Below are 15,234 nucleotides of genomic sequence, written 5' to 3'. Positions count from 1 at the left end.
TGTGTGGGTCTCAGAATAATATAATGCAAGGCTGACGGCAGACCTCAGCAAGCACATGCTGGATCCACCAAGCCATGGGCTGGTGAACTGGAAACCTAGGAGAGAATTCAAAATTCTGCAGGACTGCTTTATGAATAAGACCATAGATATAAACTCCCCTGGCTCCTTTTTTAATTAAGGGAGAAATCAGCATAAAGAAGCCATTTTTTATTACTTTCTGTATAGAGGCAGAAACATCATGCTCTTATGGTCCTTACATGTAAATATCCAAATCAATAAAGTGTCAGCTGCTAAACTGGACTTTCTCTAGCCTGTAAAAGATAAAAGCTGGTAGTAGATAGGAACGTTGGTAAAGCCCTGAGAGAGGCAGCCATGGGGCTCAGGGAGAGCACTGAGCTGGGGACAGGAGGCTGAACTCCAGTTTGGGCCTTGCCTCCACCTAGCTGTGGTTTGCATGTCAGATAGGTAGCAGTGTGAGCACAGAAGCTGGAGACCAGTGAACTTCTGTTTCCCTGAATCAGAGGAGAGCAAGTGAAGACCAAAGGTAGCTGAGAGGAAATGGGAGGGAAAGGAGGAAGCCAGTAGGAGAGATACTGCAGAGAAAGAATCCTCAGGAATTGGCACATCATCAACCACTCTGGCCCAGGCTGTGACCTGAATTCTTTTTCCCTCAGGCAGGATTAATCCACATATTTTCTCAAGTGCGGAGTTGGCTTTGGAAATACCAACACTTGATTTTCACTGTGAGCCCCCAATGGCCAGAGTTCTCCAAAAATTTCTGGATTTACATAGTTCACCTTTTAGGAATTTATTGTCAAAACTGAAGTAATAATTCAGGTATTTTTAACCATGGTAACAAAAAATTTGCAAAGAAACATCATAAACTGGACATCAATTTCCAAATGTATCAGAGACTCATTTCCTGTAACCATAAAGGGTTGGTATTTATGGATAATTGCTTTCCTCACCCTTTTCTCCAAATCCTAACACCCAGCTAAAAATTCAGGGTGATCAGCCAACAGACTGGAATATTTAGTCACACCTCAAACACATTCCTCACACAGGAGTCTGGGTTCTGGTTGCCAAGCTCCATGTGGGGGCAGTGAAGTACACCTCATTAGGATGTAGAGAAGGGAGTCTAGGGTTCAGGTATTGAACATACCTTCCAAACTACATGTGCCAAGGTGGTTTCCAAATTACACTTTGCCTGGCACATAATGGGCCTTCAATAAATGGTGGTTGAATGAAATAATAGCTACATAACTTAATAGCTTTCTTATGTAGGGAGAAAGTTGAGAGATTGTCTAGCACAGGGATGGCAAACTTTTTGTCAAGGGTCAGACAGTAAATATTTTCAGCTTTGTGGGCCACATGTCTGTCACAACTATTCAACTCTGCCATTGCATTGTGAAAGCAAGCTATGTTTCAGTAACTCTTTGTTTACAAAAGTAAACAGTGAGCTGGATTTGGCCTGTGGGGCTGTAGTTTATGAGATCCCCTGATCTAATGCATGCTTGTTGCATCCCTGAAGTTGGTTATAATATGTAGAACACATCAGTTAAGCCGAGACACAGCTCTAGAAACCATGAAAAAAGAGATGCTGGAACAATAATCTACCTAAAACCTCAACCTCTTTCAGGCAACTTTCTAACTTTGAGGTAGAGAAATATTTGTGCATATGGGTATGGAATGCACATAAAGCAAGATAAATATCTGTAATAATGTTATGAAATATGACACTTGGCTCAAGATGGTTTAAGGATTTCTGCAGTTTATGGAATCATTGCAAAAGTTTTAGAGAGGCCCAAATAATCAAAGGTTGATAGTTTTGAGGCCTTAGAATCTTTCTTCTTTAGTCTTTCAAGGACACAACCTTAAGAGACCTCAGACCATGAAGAATATTTCCTATAAATCCTGAACACTTCCTTTATCAACTGATTTTTTTTTTTTTTTTTATTGTAAAGTTTCTGGGCTGAAAATTTCAGCAAAAAAAACTATAGAAAAATGTGAGATGGATAATAAATATAAATATTCTAGGTAAGATGTGAAAGTTGGATAAGGAATCAGTAGACAAAGAAATGCTATCTCATTAAGACTCAATGGAGGCTAGAAGTGAGTGTGGATGAGAAAATGGGACTGAGTCATAGAAGAAAATAACCTTAATGTGAATACCTGCATTTCTGTAAACAAATCAGATCAAAACTATGCAGAATCAAAGAAAGGTAAACTCATGTAAGCATATAATCTGGAAAAAATATATTTTAAACATTCTTTTTCTTATCAATTTTTAAAAAACATTATTCCCTAGGCAAATAGTCTGAGAGCTGTTAAATTTTCCTTTTGTAAAATGCTAAATGATGTCACCTGTGATTCCCAATTTTTATACTACATATTTCTTTTCTTGACTTATTGCATTGGCTACATACTCCACTATTTTCAACAAAAGTGGTAAAAATAGAAATCCTTGCTTGTGTTCTTGATGTTAGTAGGAAAATATTTCGACTTTCACTATTAAGTATAATGTTAACTGTAGGTTTTTCACAGATGCCCTTTATCAGTGAGAAAAATTCTTTCTAGTCCTAGTTTTCTGAGAGAGTTCATCATGAATAAATTTTGAAGTTTGCCTAATAGTTTTTTATATTTATTGAGATAATCATATGATTTTTCTCCTTTGTTCTGTTAATGTGGTAAATTACACTAATTTGTTTGAATGTTGAGTCAACCTTGTATTCCTGAGGTAAATGTCATTTGGTTGTTATGTATTATTGTGGTGAACATGGAAATGTACCACTCAAATCTTGAGAGGCTGACCTGGAAGGAGCTGACAGTTGGGTGCTATCTGTTGACCTCATTCCCTGCAGGTGGGCAGCAAGTCTTTCCCTGAAGGGAAATCCCAATAGACAGACATTAGAACAAAGAATAGGAGCAACACAGTTTTGTTGAGGATGGAGGTGGAGCAAGGATAGGGAAAAGAGTGAGCTCAGCTTTGTCTACCTGTGCCCACCAGCCCTTTTCTACCAGCAACCAACTAATTAAATTGAAGAACCCCTGATAAGAGATCATCCAAGGCTGAGTTAGATGAATTAATTATTACATAGTTGACTTAATCTACACAAGAGGGTAATATATGTAAGTTTGTGTTACAAGTGGTTCTGAAAACAAATGTTTATATTGCTTATAAACTAAAATATAATGATTCTGTTTCCCTCAGAAGAACATTTAGCATTTTCCTAGTGAGAATCAATGCTTGATTTTACTGAAGGTTGAAGACTTTCAAGTTTGATCATAGCTAGCTGTTCTTTCATTTATTTTGTTGACATGAATGCTTTCTTCTATTTTTACTTAGACAAACTTGAAGGAGTTACTTTGAATATTCAAAAGTTGGCTCTGTTTAGAGCCAGATTGTTTATGTCAATTTGAGAGGCTATGCATTGCCTAATCTGACTGTTGTGAAGAATAAAAGGAGCAGCTGAGCACAAATAGATACCAGAACCCTTTCTTACTTTTCATGTGTCAGGAATTTACAGCAGTTGTCTCATTACTTAGTTTGAAGGGAAGTGAATTCCTAGAACTTCAGACACTATAATTACCTAGTACAAAAATGGTATTCTAAAACAAATCTAAATTTTTATACTGAATATCTTCAGATATTATTCACATCTCTTTCTCATTAGGAAACTATCATGGGTTGATTAAATATATATCATTAAATAAATTCTAATTTTCATGCTTTTTTACATAAACAAGCACAAATTTTGTACTATTTAAAAACTATTACAAGGGAATAATGCAATCCCATATTAAGAGATTGGAACTATCATTTATCCCCTAGTGAGTTGGGAGTTTGGACTTTTATCAGATCATTGTCCGAGTTATCTGTATCATGTCTACTCCCATAGATCTGACTAGATTAGGGCAATGGCATTTAATTAAACTGTATAATTTGGAAACATTAATAGAACTATAACAAGGATGATCAACTTCCAATTTCTCTTATTTAAATATTATATTCCAGTTTCTAACAGATTTAGGTCTTTTAAAAATTATAATGGTATTTTGTGAAATTATAAACTTGAAAAACAAGTGATTTCAGTCTCAAAGACCAAGTTTGTGTATGGAAAGTGTTTTGAAATTAAGGAAAATAGCTATGTTGATATTTTAATTCAATAATTCATATTTAGTCAGGATCTTTTAAAGAATCAAGACTATGTATGGTAGCTAATTTAATGAACTGGATTTAGAAAAATGATAAATTCTTCTTTAATGTTTTCAGAGACATATGAAGCTTTGATTTTGGAATGCATTATAGTTTTCAATTCCTGTTAAGCTAAGAACTTCCAAAACTGGTAAAAAAGAAACTAAAGTGAGAATTCAACAAAAGCATAAAAATTAAATGAAAACATTTATAGTCTTGGTAGCATCAAAGGTAAATAAATTTGTTATCATTACCTGTTCCCATTCCATTCCCTTTGGGTGTCCCACTGGGTCTGGGTCTACCAGGTCTTGTAGTTGTCCTATTTAGAACTACAATAAAGTGGAAAAGAAACAGTTCAGACATTTTCTTATAAAAATTTTCTGCCAAGGAAAACAAAACTTCCCAGAGAATTGTAAATCATTTAACCAGGCAATAAAAAAATGATGGCTTACCAAAAAGTATTGTTCAGAATATAGAAACCACAATTCTGGTATAAAAATCATAGGCTTGTATTTGGAAGTAGAGACCTGCATTTGTAATCTAATGTGATCACTGGGCTTAAAAGAAAAAAACTGGCAAAGGAATTTATATTTCTAAATGGGAAATATCTTGCTTTATTTATAAGCACTAGATACATTCCAAAATGGAACTGACGAACAATCAGAACTACCTATGCCAATAAAAACCCAAAACTTGAAGTGTATTTATTTGTCAAGGCCTTAATTCATCACTTGTAAATTGATGGTTCTTTTGCATGAGTCTCTAGGTACAGATGCTCCTTGGTAATAATCCTGGCAAAAGTCCATCATTGAACACAGAAATGTAATAAAACCATTGAAATTTCTCTCCTGTTCTGTTGACAGTCATAGCATTACCAAAACTTTAAGAAGTCACCTATCTCATCCTTCGCTTAGAAGACTCTTTAAGGAAAAGCACTAAGTGTATTGTGGTCAGGAGAGTAAGCACTGGAGCCTGATTGCTTGACTCTGAATCTACCTCCTAGCTCTCATGTCTTAGCTTCCTCAACTCTACCTAACAGGACCCATGGCACACACGCAGTCCATGTTAGCCATAATTGCTACTATTCATTATTTTGTAGAAACATTTAATATAACCAGTCCTCAACAGCTATCATGATACAAGTCACATGGAGATATATTTGTTTATAAAAGACTTCTGCGCCTAACTACCTTTAGGATTTGGAGGATTACTCCAAAATTTACGGGCTTTCCATAAACCAAAGAATAGAAAAAATTATTCGTTCTTTCTTCCATGTGCCTGGAGAGATGTTAACCAAGAACATTAATTTATAAGCCAGTTTCATCATTTAGAACTTCAGGAAGACTTTTAGAAACTTTGAGACTTTTAGAAAGCTTTTAGTAGAAAAAGGGCAGAAAACACCAGTCTTTGGTCCAACTTGTGCTTTAGCATAGAAGTGATTTATGTGGACCAGATCAACCCTCCAATTCACTCTTCCCTGAAAAGCTCCAGTAAGGGAGATCCTAGAACCTCTGCAGAATTTTGTATTTTCCAATGTTTAATTATCACTTTATTTTTGCTGTTTACAACCTGTAAAATGGGTGTGTGTTTTTTATCATCAGAAGGAATCAAGTAAAAATATTCTCCCAGAACAAGAGTCTTTTATGCTGGAGAGACTATCTTTTCTTATACGATAAATAACATTTGAAAGCAAGTAATGTGTCACAGAGAATGCTAATGCTACCTATAATTAGCATGAAAAACTGAAGGTGAGAGTGTGTGTGTGGTCCCCTCTTATGCACAAATACTATTTAAAAAATAATTTTAGCCTGGCCAGTGCAGCTTAATGGTTGAGCGTCAACTCATGAACTAGGAGGTCATAGTTCAATTCCTGGTCAGGGCACATGCCTGGATTTCGGGCTCAATCCCCAGTACGAGATTGCAATGCAGGAGGCAGCTGCCCAATGATTCTCTCTTATCACTGATATTTGTAACTCTCCCTCTTCCTTCCTCTCTCTGGAAATCAATAAAAACATATTATTAAAAAATAATAATTTTATATTGATCAAGTTCCATAGTGGTCTCTGAATTTGACCCTCCTTAAAAACCTCAGTCAAATCTTGTCAATTCCAAGGATTCATCATTACCTTTCCACTTATCTGCAAGGATCAGAATTTCTCTATGTCCTTAATTTCAATTTAAATGTATAGTTCTCTTTTGGTGCATCTGTTTCAGTACTTTTTATACCTTCTCAGGTGTACTGATTGTGCAGGTCATCAGAAAGAGAAACAACTTACCAGGTCTGAGGTGTGGTTTGTAGGGTATTCTGGGCCTCATAGGAGTAGTGTACAATCTGTGTGGTGCTGAAACAGAGGAAATGCTTCATGTTTAATATACAACATTCAAAGCCCACTCAATAGAAATTTAGCATCCTAGGGACCACTAACTTGTATACTTTGCAAGGAAGTAGAAAAAACATTCTGCAACCTCCAATTATCCATTACAGCACTGATGCTAAAGGAAAACAAAACAAGTGAAAATATTCATGACTAGATGTTAAAATGCACATTGTCAGAATGAGGTAGGCCATTTATAATGTGTGTTAATGATGTCATCATATAGTCCATGTTTTTCAAGGGCATTTATTTTACCAGATGGTTGCTTAACATGGTAAACATGTAAGGCAGCCGACCATTTATCCATTTATCCATTTATCCATTTATCCATTTATCCATCCATCCATCCATCCATCCATCATCCATGTGTCCATCTGTCTGTCCACATATCCATCACTCAATTAGGTAGTCACCATGAAATATTATTTTGCCAAAAAAAAAAAAAAAGGACAAGTAATCTTAAAGGCAAAAAGTAAAATATTTTGAGGTAGGTAAGAAGAAAAGAGTAAAAACATGTGATCTCTATGCAAATGTCTTAACTCATGAATCTTGAAATGAAGAAATACCTAGTGCCATCTATTCCAGCTTTAGGATGAGAGAACATAACCTCTGGGGTCCTGCCCATCAAGAGAGGGAGAGCAAGGAGCAAGAACTCAGAACTCAGCTCTGGGACCAACACATCTGCTCGTCACTTCCTCCTCCTGTACTCTAGGGCCTGGCACAGTGAGGACTCCTATTAAGGCTTGTTGAATAAATTAAAAAATGAGTGACCACTGTAAACAGACGAATTCATGAGAACCCCAGCTGAAATGTTTTTTCTTCCTAAGGTTTTAAAGTATGTGTTCATCCTAGATTTGTCCATTCTTCCCTTCCCTCCCCTACCCTCTCGACACAGCACACTGCCTCCTAACTCCAAATTTCTTGGTAATGCTTTAGCTAAGACTGGATAGAAAATTTTTTGTAAATTTATAAGTAAATTACAGCTTTACGTTGGTTTGGTTCACATCTTGAGTGGGTTTTTATGTAACCATAAATCAGCAGTGCCTTGCCTAACGAGTTAAAAAAAATACACCTGTAAAACAGATTATAATGTAGCTCATTTATAAGCTTCCAATGTGGACTGATGAGCAGAATTTTGCCATACTTCAGGCCAAAAACAGCAGACACACACTGAAATTCTCTGTGGATTCAGTGTGGGCCTTTCGAAGTGTAACAACTAGAGTGAACAGAGGTACTGATGTTATAAAATATGAATTCACACACATCCTACAATGCGTGATGATGGTTAGCCAATGTTTTGTTTTGTTTTTAATTTTCTTTGAGAGTGATAGAAATCTCTGTCAATTCAACATATTTCAGCTTTTCATGTTAATTTCTTCTGTGTAAGATTACTTTCACTTAAAGAACTACAATGATCATGGTTCTTATCTCATTTTAGAAGGAATATAAATTTAAAATTTTAGACAGATAAGAGACTTAGAGCACAAAAATAATCAGCACTATATTATTTCAAAGCCACATGATCAGAATTTTTTATTTTTCCATAGTCTCTACTTAAATCTAGAAAAAACTTCTATAAAAGAGCTGAAATGTAACTTAAGTTTAGGCTGTGAGTTAGTCAGATAGCTCATCGCCAAATAACCCATGGTCCTGAGAAAGCTACTCCAGGGTTTCAATTTTAAACAAACAAAAAAGACAAAGGAGTTTTGTGACCGTGTAATCATTGTAGTATTTTGTGACCAATAATAAAAATAATTTTTAAAGATGGCTTCGTATCTGAATAGTTTTATAAAAGTCTATGTAAAACAAACATTAAAAATACTGTATGAAGGTGTGAAGATAACATCTAAACTGAACAAACAGGGATTATAGGAGAAACACCTTGAGTGATGTATGTTCTGCCCAGTAGAGGGAGGGGGGAGTCTTCAACTTTCCCTGGGTGTGGTAAGCGTCAGGGGCTGAAGGGAGTAACATAAGGAAAATATTCCCCCAACGGCCCTGGCCCAGTGGATTTCTACTCTGGGTGAGATGAGAAGGCAAAGCAGGAGAGCCTGAGTACTTCAGGGCTGTCGAGTGCTTCAGGGAACTGTCTCAGTGGACAGTGGAGCAAGGGTGCCACGTAGAAGAGGTGCTGCAGCTTCTTCCAAGCACTTGGGCCTGTGGTTGAGGGGCTGGCAGGTCACGGTATGTGCGTGGGCAGAGTGCAGAGATCAAGAGGAACAGCGTCACCCCTACAGCACCTTATCACATTGCTGTGAGCTGCCCACGCCCCTAATGCTTGCTGTTACAAACAAAACATGACAAAGCACATCCAGAACAGAACAGGCGATCGACCTCCCCTTCTGCAGAGCCCAGGCATGCGTTTATGAGGACCGGGCCAAGGTGCTCCTAGTGACACACAGCGTGACTTTACTGAAGTTGACTCTCTACCCCCAGGCAGGGGTGTTGGGTTGGGCCAGGGTGTGGATGCCACTCTCATCCCTCAGATGGGTTCTTTCCTAGGATGTCCTTTGTCACCTCATGCAAATGAATCTCTGGTGAGCCCACTCTCAAGACCCTTGGCACAGTCCAGAAAAGTGTGTCTCCTAAGGCAGTGCAGTTAAGGCTTAAGAAAATAATTAGAATAGAGTATATTATATAAATATGTTAAGACAATTCATCTAATATCAGATCCTGGACATACATCTAATCACCTGTGAAACTTCTATGTAATAAAACCATGTTCCAGAAGGAATTTGGTAAAATTTCCACAGACACTGGTAATGGTGACACAATATTGATATTCCCATTAAAGTAAGAAAATGCAAAAGCAAAGAACAGCCCTATGATCTTTCATCCTCAATTCTGAAACTTACAAAGCTCTAAAAAGCTGAAAACTTTCTCATTTGGCAACCTAAGCTGAATAGTCTTTATTTATCCTGCTTATTGTAAGTAGGTGTATAGATTTTGCTACAAAAAATTGATGTGCTTGATTATGAGAATCCAGCTATCTTCTATTAGGCCAGACATTAAAGAGGTTTGCAAAACCATAAACAAACAAACATGCAAAAAAATGAGGGTGGAATATGAATGTAACATGATTGAACATGTTATTAATGAGGATCTGGGAGGGCTGTCATTGTATTAGGCTTTTGTGTGGATTTATAAATAAAAATAAGTGAATAAATATGAAGGTGATAAAGTACATAATAAAATAAACTTTTAAAACATAATAAAAAATTAAACCAAACAAGAAAAGATTTAGAAAATTTACAAGAATTGTCCTACGTCATAGCATTCACAGTCACATTTATTGAATAAGCATGTACTGCTCTACTTACTAGAAAATGTATACCATAAATTAGATTTCTTTTGTTATCATTTCCTCTTATTTCAAGTTTCTTCCACTAAACACTCCCTCCTAAATTATAACTGACAATGAATAAAATAAGTCAACTCCTTGAAAAAAGTTTGCTTTTGTTTTCTGGGCTTCCTTCCATATGAAAGAGGTAGAGATGGGCAAAAGGGGTCCTTTAGGAAAAAAAAGACAGAAAGAAAACACGAAAATACTGGAAATCTGCAATGGTTATAACCCAGGTAGGATAAAAAATATCCTCCCAAGAGCATGAAGATGAGAGAAAGGTTTATGTAGGTGAGTTTACTTCCCAAAATGTAGAAAGAAAGAAAGAAATTAAAGAAGGACATTCCAGAGAAAACTTTGCTGGAAATTTAAATGTTAAGTTCTGTTTAAAAATGAATTTTTCTTACTAGCTTCCTTTCTCAGGCCACAGTATCGATGTGTCCATTGAGTTGGGGAGATGAGACACAGAAAGAAAAAAGAGAGAAAGAGAGAAAGAGAGGAAGAGGAGGGCGGAGGGAGGAAAGGTAATAAAGGTTCTTATTTCTCAGATGTACAAAATGAGGCAAATGAAGGTCAATCAGGAAATAAAAAAAGAAAGCTTTCATTGTTAGTTATCAGCAACGAGTGGTCGGCCATACATTCAAAAACAAAGCTCTAACTAAGGAAATTGTCTTCCCTGCCTTCACTGATAGTCTTATGGATATTCATATTTAGCCAATGTCATTCACCTATTAAATAAAAAAAAATCAAGTAACTCACTGTGATGAGAAATGACATTCTGTAAAAAAATTTTATTTCCCAATTAAAAATGAAAAAAGAAAAGTTAGTATCCAGAGGTGGGGAAATAGCATTACCCTGAGTTGTCTTTGCCAATTCAGTTGCTCGTGGGATCTTAGTTGTGAAGGGTTCTTGGGTGGATTGGTCTGTTTCTGCTGGGGAAAAGCATAGTAAGATGGCTTGCTTTAAATAATTATCATTATGAACATAGCAAAAAAACCCACTCTCTACTGCCCCAAGTGATAATAAAAGGGTAAATTGCATTTGTAAGTATGCCCAGTAATCATAATAATTCAAAGTTAATGATACATTTTAATAATTCTCATTCATTATATTTTCCTTCTTCTTGCACTAATTATTTTAATGATTATCAGAGGCTTTTAGCTCAGGGTTTGTTTCATGATGCTGGAAGTGGTGATACCTGGATGTGCCTCCTAACTGCCTTCACATCTTTTCCCTATTCCATACACCCCACAAGTTATTTAGGTGAGGGGGAAAAGAAGTAGGTCAGATGAAAAGATGTGTATTGACACCACATAATAAATATTCTTTTATTATCCTTATGTGAAAAGCAAAGGTTATGTTTACTGATACAGATACATTTCTCCTGACAAAACAAAAAAAATAAGTATGGCAATAGTTCCACCCTCAATATTATCTTGGATTCATTACAACATCATGCAGACATGGAAAATTATGCTGTTCACTTTGGCACGCACTGGATCCAAGGAAATACTTGGTGCAAATAATACACTGTCATCTTTTTTTCTGCTCTGCTTTATAATCTGGATTCTGCTCACAAGAGAGACACTTGAGATGAAGGCAGGTGATGGTTCTTGCTTCAATAAACCAAGATACATTAAAAAAATAGGGAGTGGAAGTTAGATAATTAGCCTATCTGGCAGTGGTTCTTGAAAGTACTTTTGATTTCACGATCATGGGTGATCTTGACCTTGTGGGCTTAGACTACAATAGATGAATATTTGGTAATCGGGGTATGTTTCTCATTCAGTTTTTAATTTTTTCTCCAAAACAATTTTACTTAAAAATGTGACCAGTAAGTTCATTTCAGCAGCCATACATGAAAGATGAGTTTATTTGAAAAGGGACGAGGGGAGAAAAATAAGGCCACTAATTTAAACACAGCCATGTGTGATGTAGCATGGACAGGGCAAAGGAGCCAGAAATCACAAGCTGGGAACACTTGTTTTCTGATTCATTTTCAGCCAAGAGTCAGGCAAACTGGGATTTCCCACACGATGAACTCCCGAAAGCAGGGCCAGAGCTCATCCCAAACAACTGTCCTGACTCATCCATCAGCATTTCTCCATGTGACCTACATGCTCACCACTTTAGTTTGGCCACCAATCTCTGCCCTGTCTGTGCCTTATTCCCATCTGTCTTTAACCTGAAAGGACATTTGCATTTTTAACTTCAACTGTCACTCCAATTTGTAGACCCAGTATAAATGTCACCTCCTCTGTGAAGCCTTCCCTGATGCCTGCTGGCAGTTTGCTTGTTCAGCATGTTGCTCATTTCTCTGTCACACTCACTGTAAAATATAACACTGGGGTGACTCCCAAAAACTCTGGTGACTTAGTGTGTGGGTTCCAATCTGGCTCTGACATTAGCTGTGTGACTTGGTCAAAATTTTAAATCTCTCTATGCCTCAATTTTCTAATCTGTAAAATGGGGCAAGTAATAGAGCCTACCTTACAAAGTTGTTAAGTGACTTAAGTTAAAAAATACATGTAGCATATTGAATGGCAATCAGGAAGCACCAATATCACTGAATCTTGTCTTCATATTAGAGGGAGAGCTCTCCAGGGTAAGGACCAATCTTTAAAAGAGTTTTATTTTGAAACTCCTATTGCTTAGCACCGTACTTAGTACCCATGAAACACTAGATGCAATTTTTCTTCCCAAGTGTACTTTCAAATACAAAAAAAGCAATAAAAAAATATATTATTGATACACTTTGGGAACATTCTGCTTTTCAGAATACTTGAAATTTTGTCAAGATGCTTTACAACATTCTCATTTCATATTAAAAATCACATTATTAGGACAAATATACAATTAATGTAAAAGAATCAAGTGAAATGGAGATTTTTGTGATGGTAAAAAGAGACCCTCTATTGCTTGGAAACAACCCATGAGCACAATGTACATATGGCTCCTTTAAGGGCAATCCCTAAGAGGTGGGTCCTCATTGGGCTGAAATATCAAAACAAAATTTACCCAGAGTGGTCTGTAGTTCCTCTTGACCAGGACCTGGTGAAATCATAGGAATAAAAGGGCTGCCTCGGGTCTCTAAAGGAGCTGCAAAACATAAGCACCAAGGTTTTCGATCTCTACATTCAAAAGCCAGCGCCAGACCAGAATATTACATAAGATTCCTTCATTTGAAACAAAAATAGGAAAATATTGAGTCATGGAGAAGAAAGTGAATTGTGCACAGAACCTTTAGGAAAATGGCTGGAATATTGGAATAATGGTTCTCAACTGTTTTTTCCCACTAGGATAGATAATAAATGACATTCAATGCTTGACACACTCCATGACCACACCCCGTAAGATGGGAATGGGCCAGACATGGCCCCGGGTCTGTCAGCTGTGACTCTCCCACCCGAGACAGCACACAGGATTACAAAACGAGCGCGGATGTCATCCTTGTGTTTGCTACCATCATCTCAAGTCTGCTCGTTTATTTTTTAAAATAAATCATTGGCAAATTTCAGTATTTCAACCAATATTAATGATAATTCCTTACCAGTACCTTTCACAATTTGCTAGTGTATCACAGCACTACAGCTGAGAACCATTAAACCAGCAGAAAATGTGAAGTGGAGGGGCACCAGCAAGGTGGGGTCACTTGGAACATGGAGATGAGTGAGGCAGATGATGATGGACTTGGTAACGAGCTGTCTGAAGCTGGTCTTCAGAGCAAAGCTTTTACAACAGTGAAACTATTATTTTTCTATTTTGGACAGAGTAATAATGAGAATGAAATTATGAAATGGTTTGAGAAGAAATGATGTTTCAATATGATCATTTGAGAAAGACCTGTAATCCTGTTGGTGGCAAAGAAAACAATTAGAGTTGGTCAATATGGGAAAACCATTACCTATTGTTGTCTCTGGCAGATCAATTCTAAAGGTAACAGGCTGCAGAACTAGACCAAAAGCAAACCAAAGAAACATATTCATGAGAATTACTATCTGGTGAAATAAAAATAGTTTCTGTGTTTCTACATGCATCCATTTGATCATTTAAACATTCTCTAGGAACCGTAACAAATATGAGAAAATTCTATATATTAGATGTCACCCAGGCAACTTAGTTTAATTAAAGCTTTAAAGTTTGCATTCACTGTCACTTTAAGGAAATTTTGAGTAGGCTCCTACGTATTTTATTTAAAAGTACACCCACAGTTGGAATGTAGTTATATTTACACTTGGAAAGAAGATGAAAATGGTTGGCTCAGTTAATAATTAGGTCTTAGAATTTTAGCACGATCTCCTATTCAACAAAAACACTTCCAGGAAAGATAAAATAATTACTCGTTACTCCCTAGTGTTAACCAGGGAAAAATTCAAACAGATTATGTGGCTAACCCTTCCCCAAACGAAATACACATTTTATACCCATACCTTCCAACTTCTTCCACATCACGATCATTAAAAAAAATATGTACCTCAAGAAGATATTTGAAAAATATACCTCTTAATTGGAAAAATAAAATGGTTCATTTACCAGGTTCGCTCTGAGAGACTTCGTGGTCTGGTTTGTGGGGACGGAGCACGTCTCCGGGACCTGGAAGGAAAAGGTTAGAGACACCGTGTACTCTGTCACTCCTGGACTGAAACCACCCACAGACAGAAATCCTGGAAAGCAAGAGCGAAGCAAACACACTTTCACAGTGACTGCCACCAAGCTGACAAGACACAGTTCTTTTCAAAATGGGAAAATGGCATTGAAAATGGGAAAGTGTCTAGGAAAGGTTCTAGTGGGAGCAAAACAGGGCTGGTCACAGGTGAAGCCTCCCTTGGGGGGGGGCGGGAGGAAATAACTCATGTAACTGAACATAAGAAGGCAGGTCTCCCCCAAGTTGACTTCCAAACAGAAAGTCGGTGAGGGGCCTGAAGGGGTTGGGGGCCATTTGATATTCCTGCTAAAATGTCAGCAGGAGCAGCAGAAGACACGTTATCTCAGAGAAAGGGCACAGATGGTCCCCAAATTGACGGAAACGGCCAGGAAGGCAAAATTCTTGAATATCTAAGAGAAGAACAAAGTCTTATTCTAAAAGACACTAACAGTTTTTATGGGGGAAAATCAAAGCGAAAGAAACCAGCACTTATTAGAAGATACCAGGTGAAAAGTTGGTGGACTGCTTGTTACATAGTAAATACTAGAAAACTGAGGCCATTTTCGTCATAGGGATGTGGCTTCTGGTATGTTAGGTGTCGCAGGGCCTCCTGACATGTGAGGATATGAAAACAAAACAAAAATGTCAGCTAAACAATAAACCTATTTATTTTCAGTCT

The 15,234-nt window shown here is 37.1% G+C and overlaps 1 protein-coding gene across 1 annotated transcript in view; it reads right to left on the bottom strand.

Moving 5' to 3' along the window:
• ABI3BP (ABI family member 3 binding protein) overlaps window positions 1-15,234 on the bottom strand; it is a 216,198-nt gene that overhangs the window by 37,500 nt on the left and 163,464 nt on the right. The window contains exons 47-52 of the mRNA XM_087818121.1: window positions 14,444-14,503; window positions 13,815-13,862; window positions 12,929-13,009; window positions 10,765-10,839; window positions 6,472-6,537; window positions 4,450-4,524 (exon numbers count right to left, since the gene is read on the bottom strand). Of these exons, the coding sequence (XP_087674247.1) occupies window positions 4,450-4,524; window positions 6,472-6,537; window positions 10,765-10,839; window positions 12,929-13,009; window positions 13,815-13,862; window positions 14,444-14,503 (405 nt within the window). The remainder of the gene's footprint in view (window positions 1-4,449; window positions 4,525-6,471; window positions 6,538-10,764; window positions 10,840-12,928; window positions 13,010-13,814; window positions 13,863-14,443; window positions 14,504-15,234) is intronic.

The sequence above is a fragment of the Miniopterus natalensis genome, chromosome 6 (genome assembly GCF_054644295.1).
Source record: "Miniopterus natalensis isolate mMinNat1 chromosome 6, mMinNat1.hap1, whole genome shotgun sequence".
Taxonomy (NCBI): Eukaryota; Metazoa; Chordata; class Mammalia; order Chiroptera; family Miniopteridae; genus Miniopterus; species Miniopterus natalensis.
The sequence above is the reverse complement of the archived record's forward strand: the minus strand, read 5'-3'. Positions and strand labels throughout refer to the sequence as shown.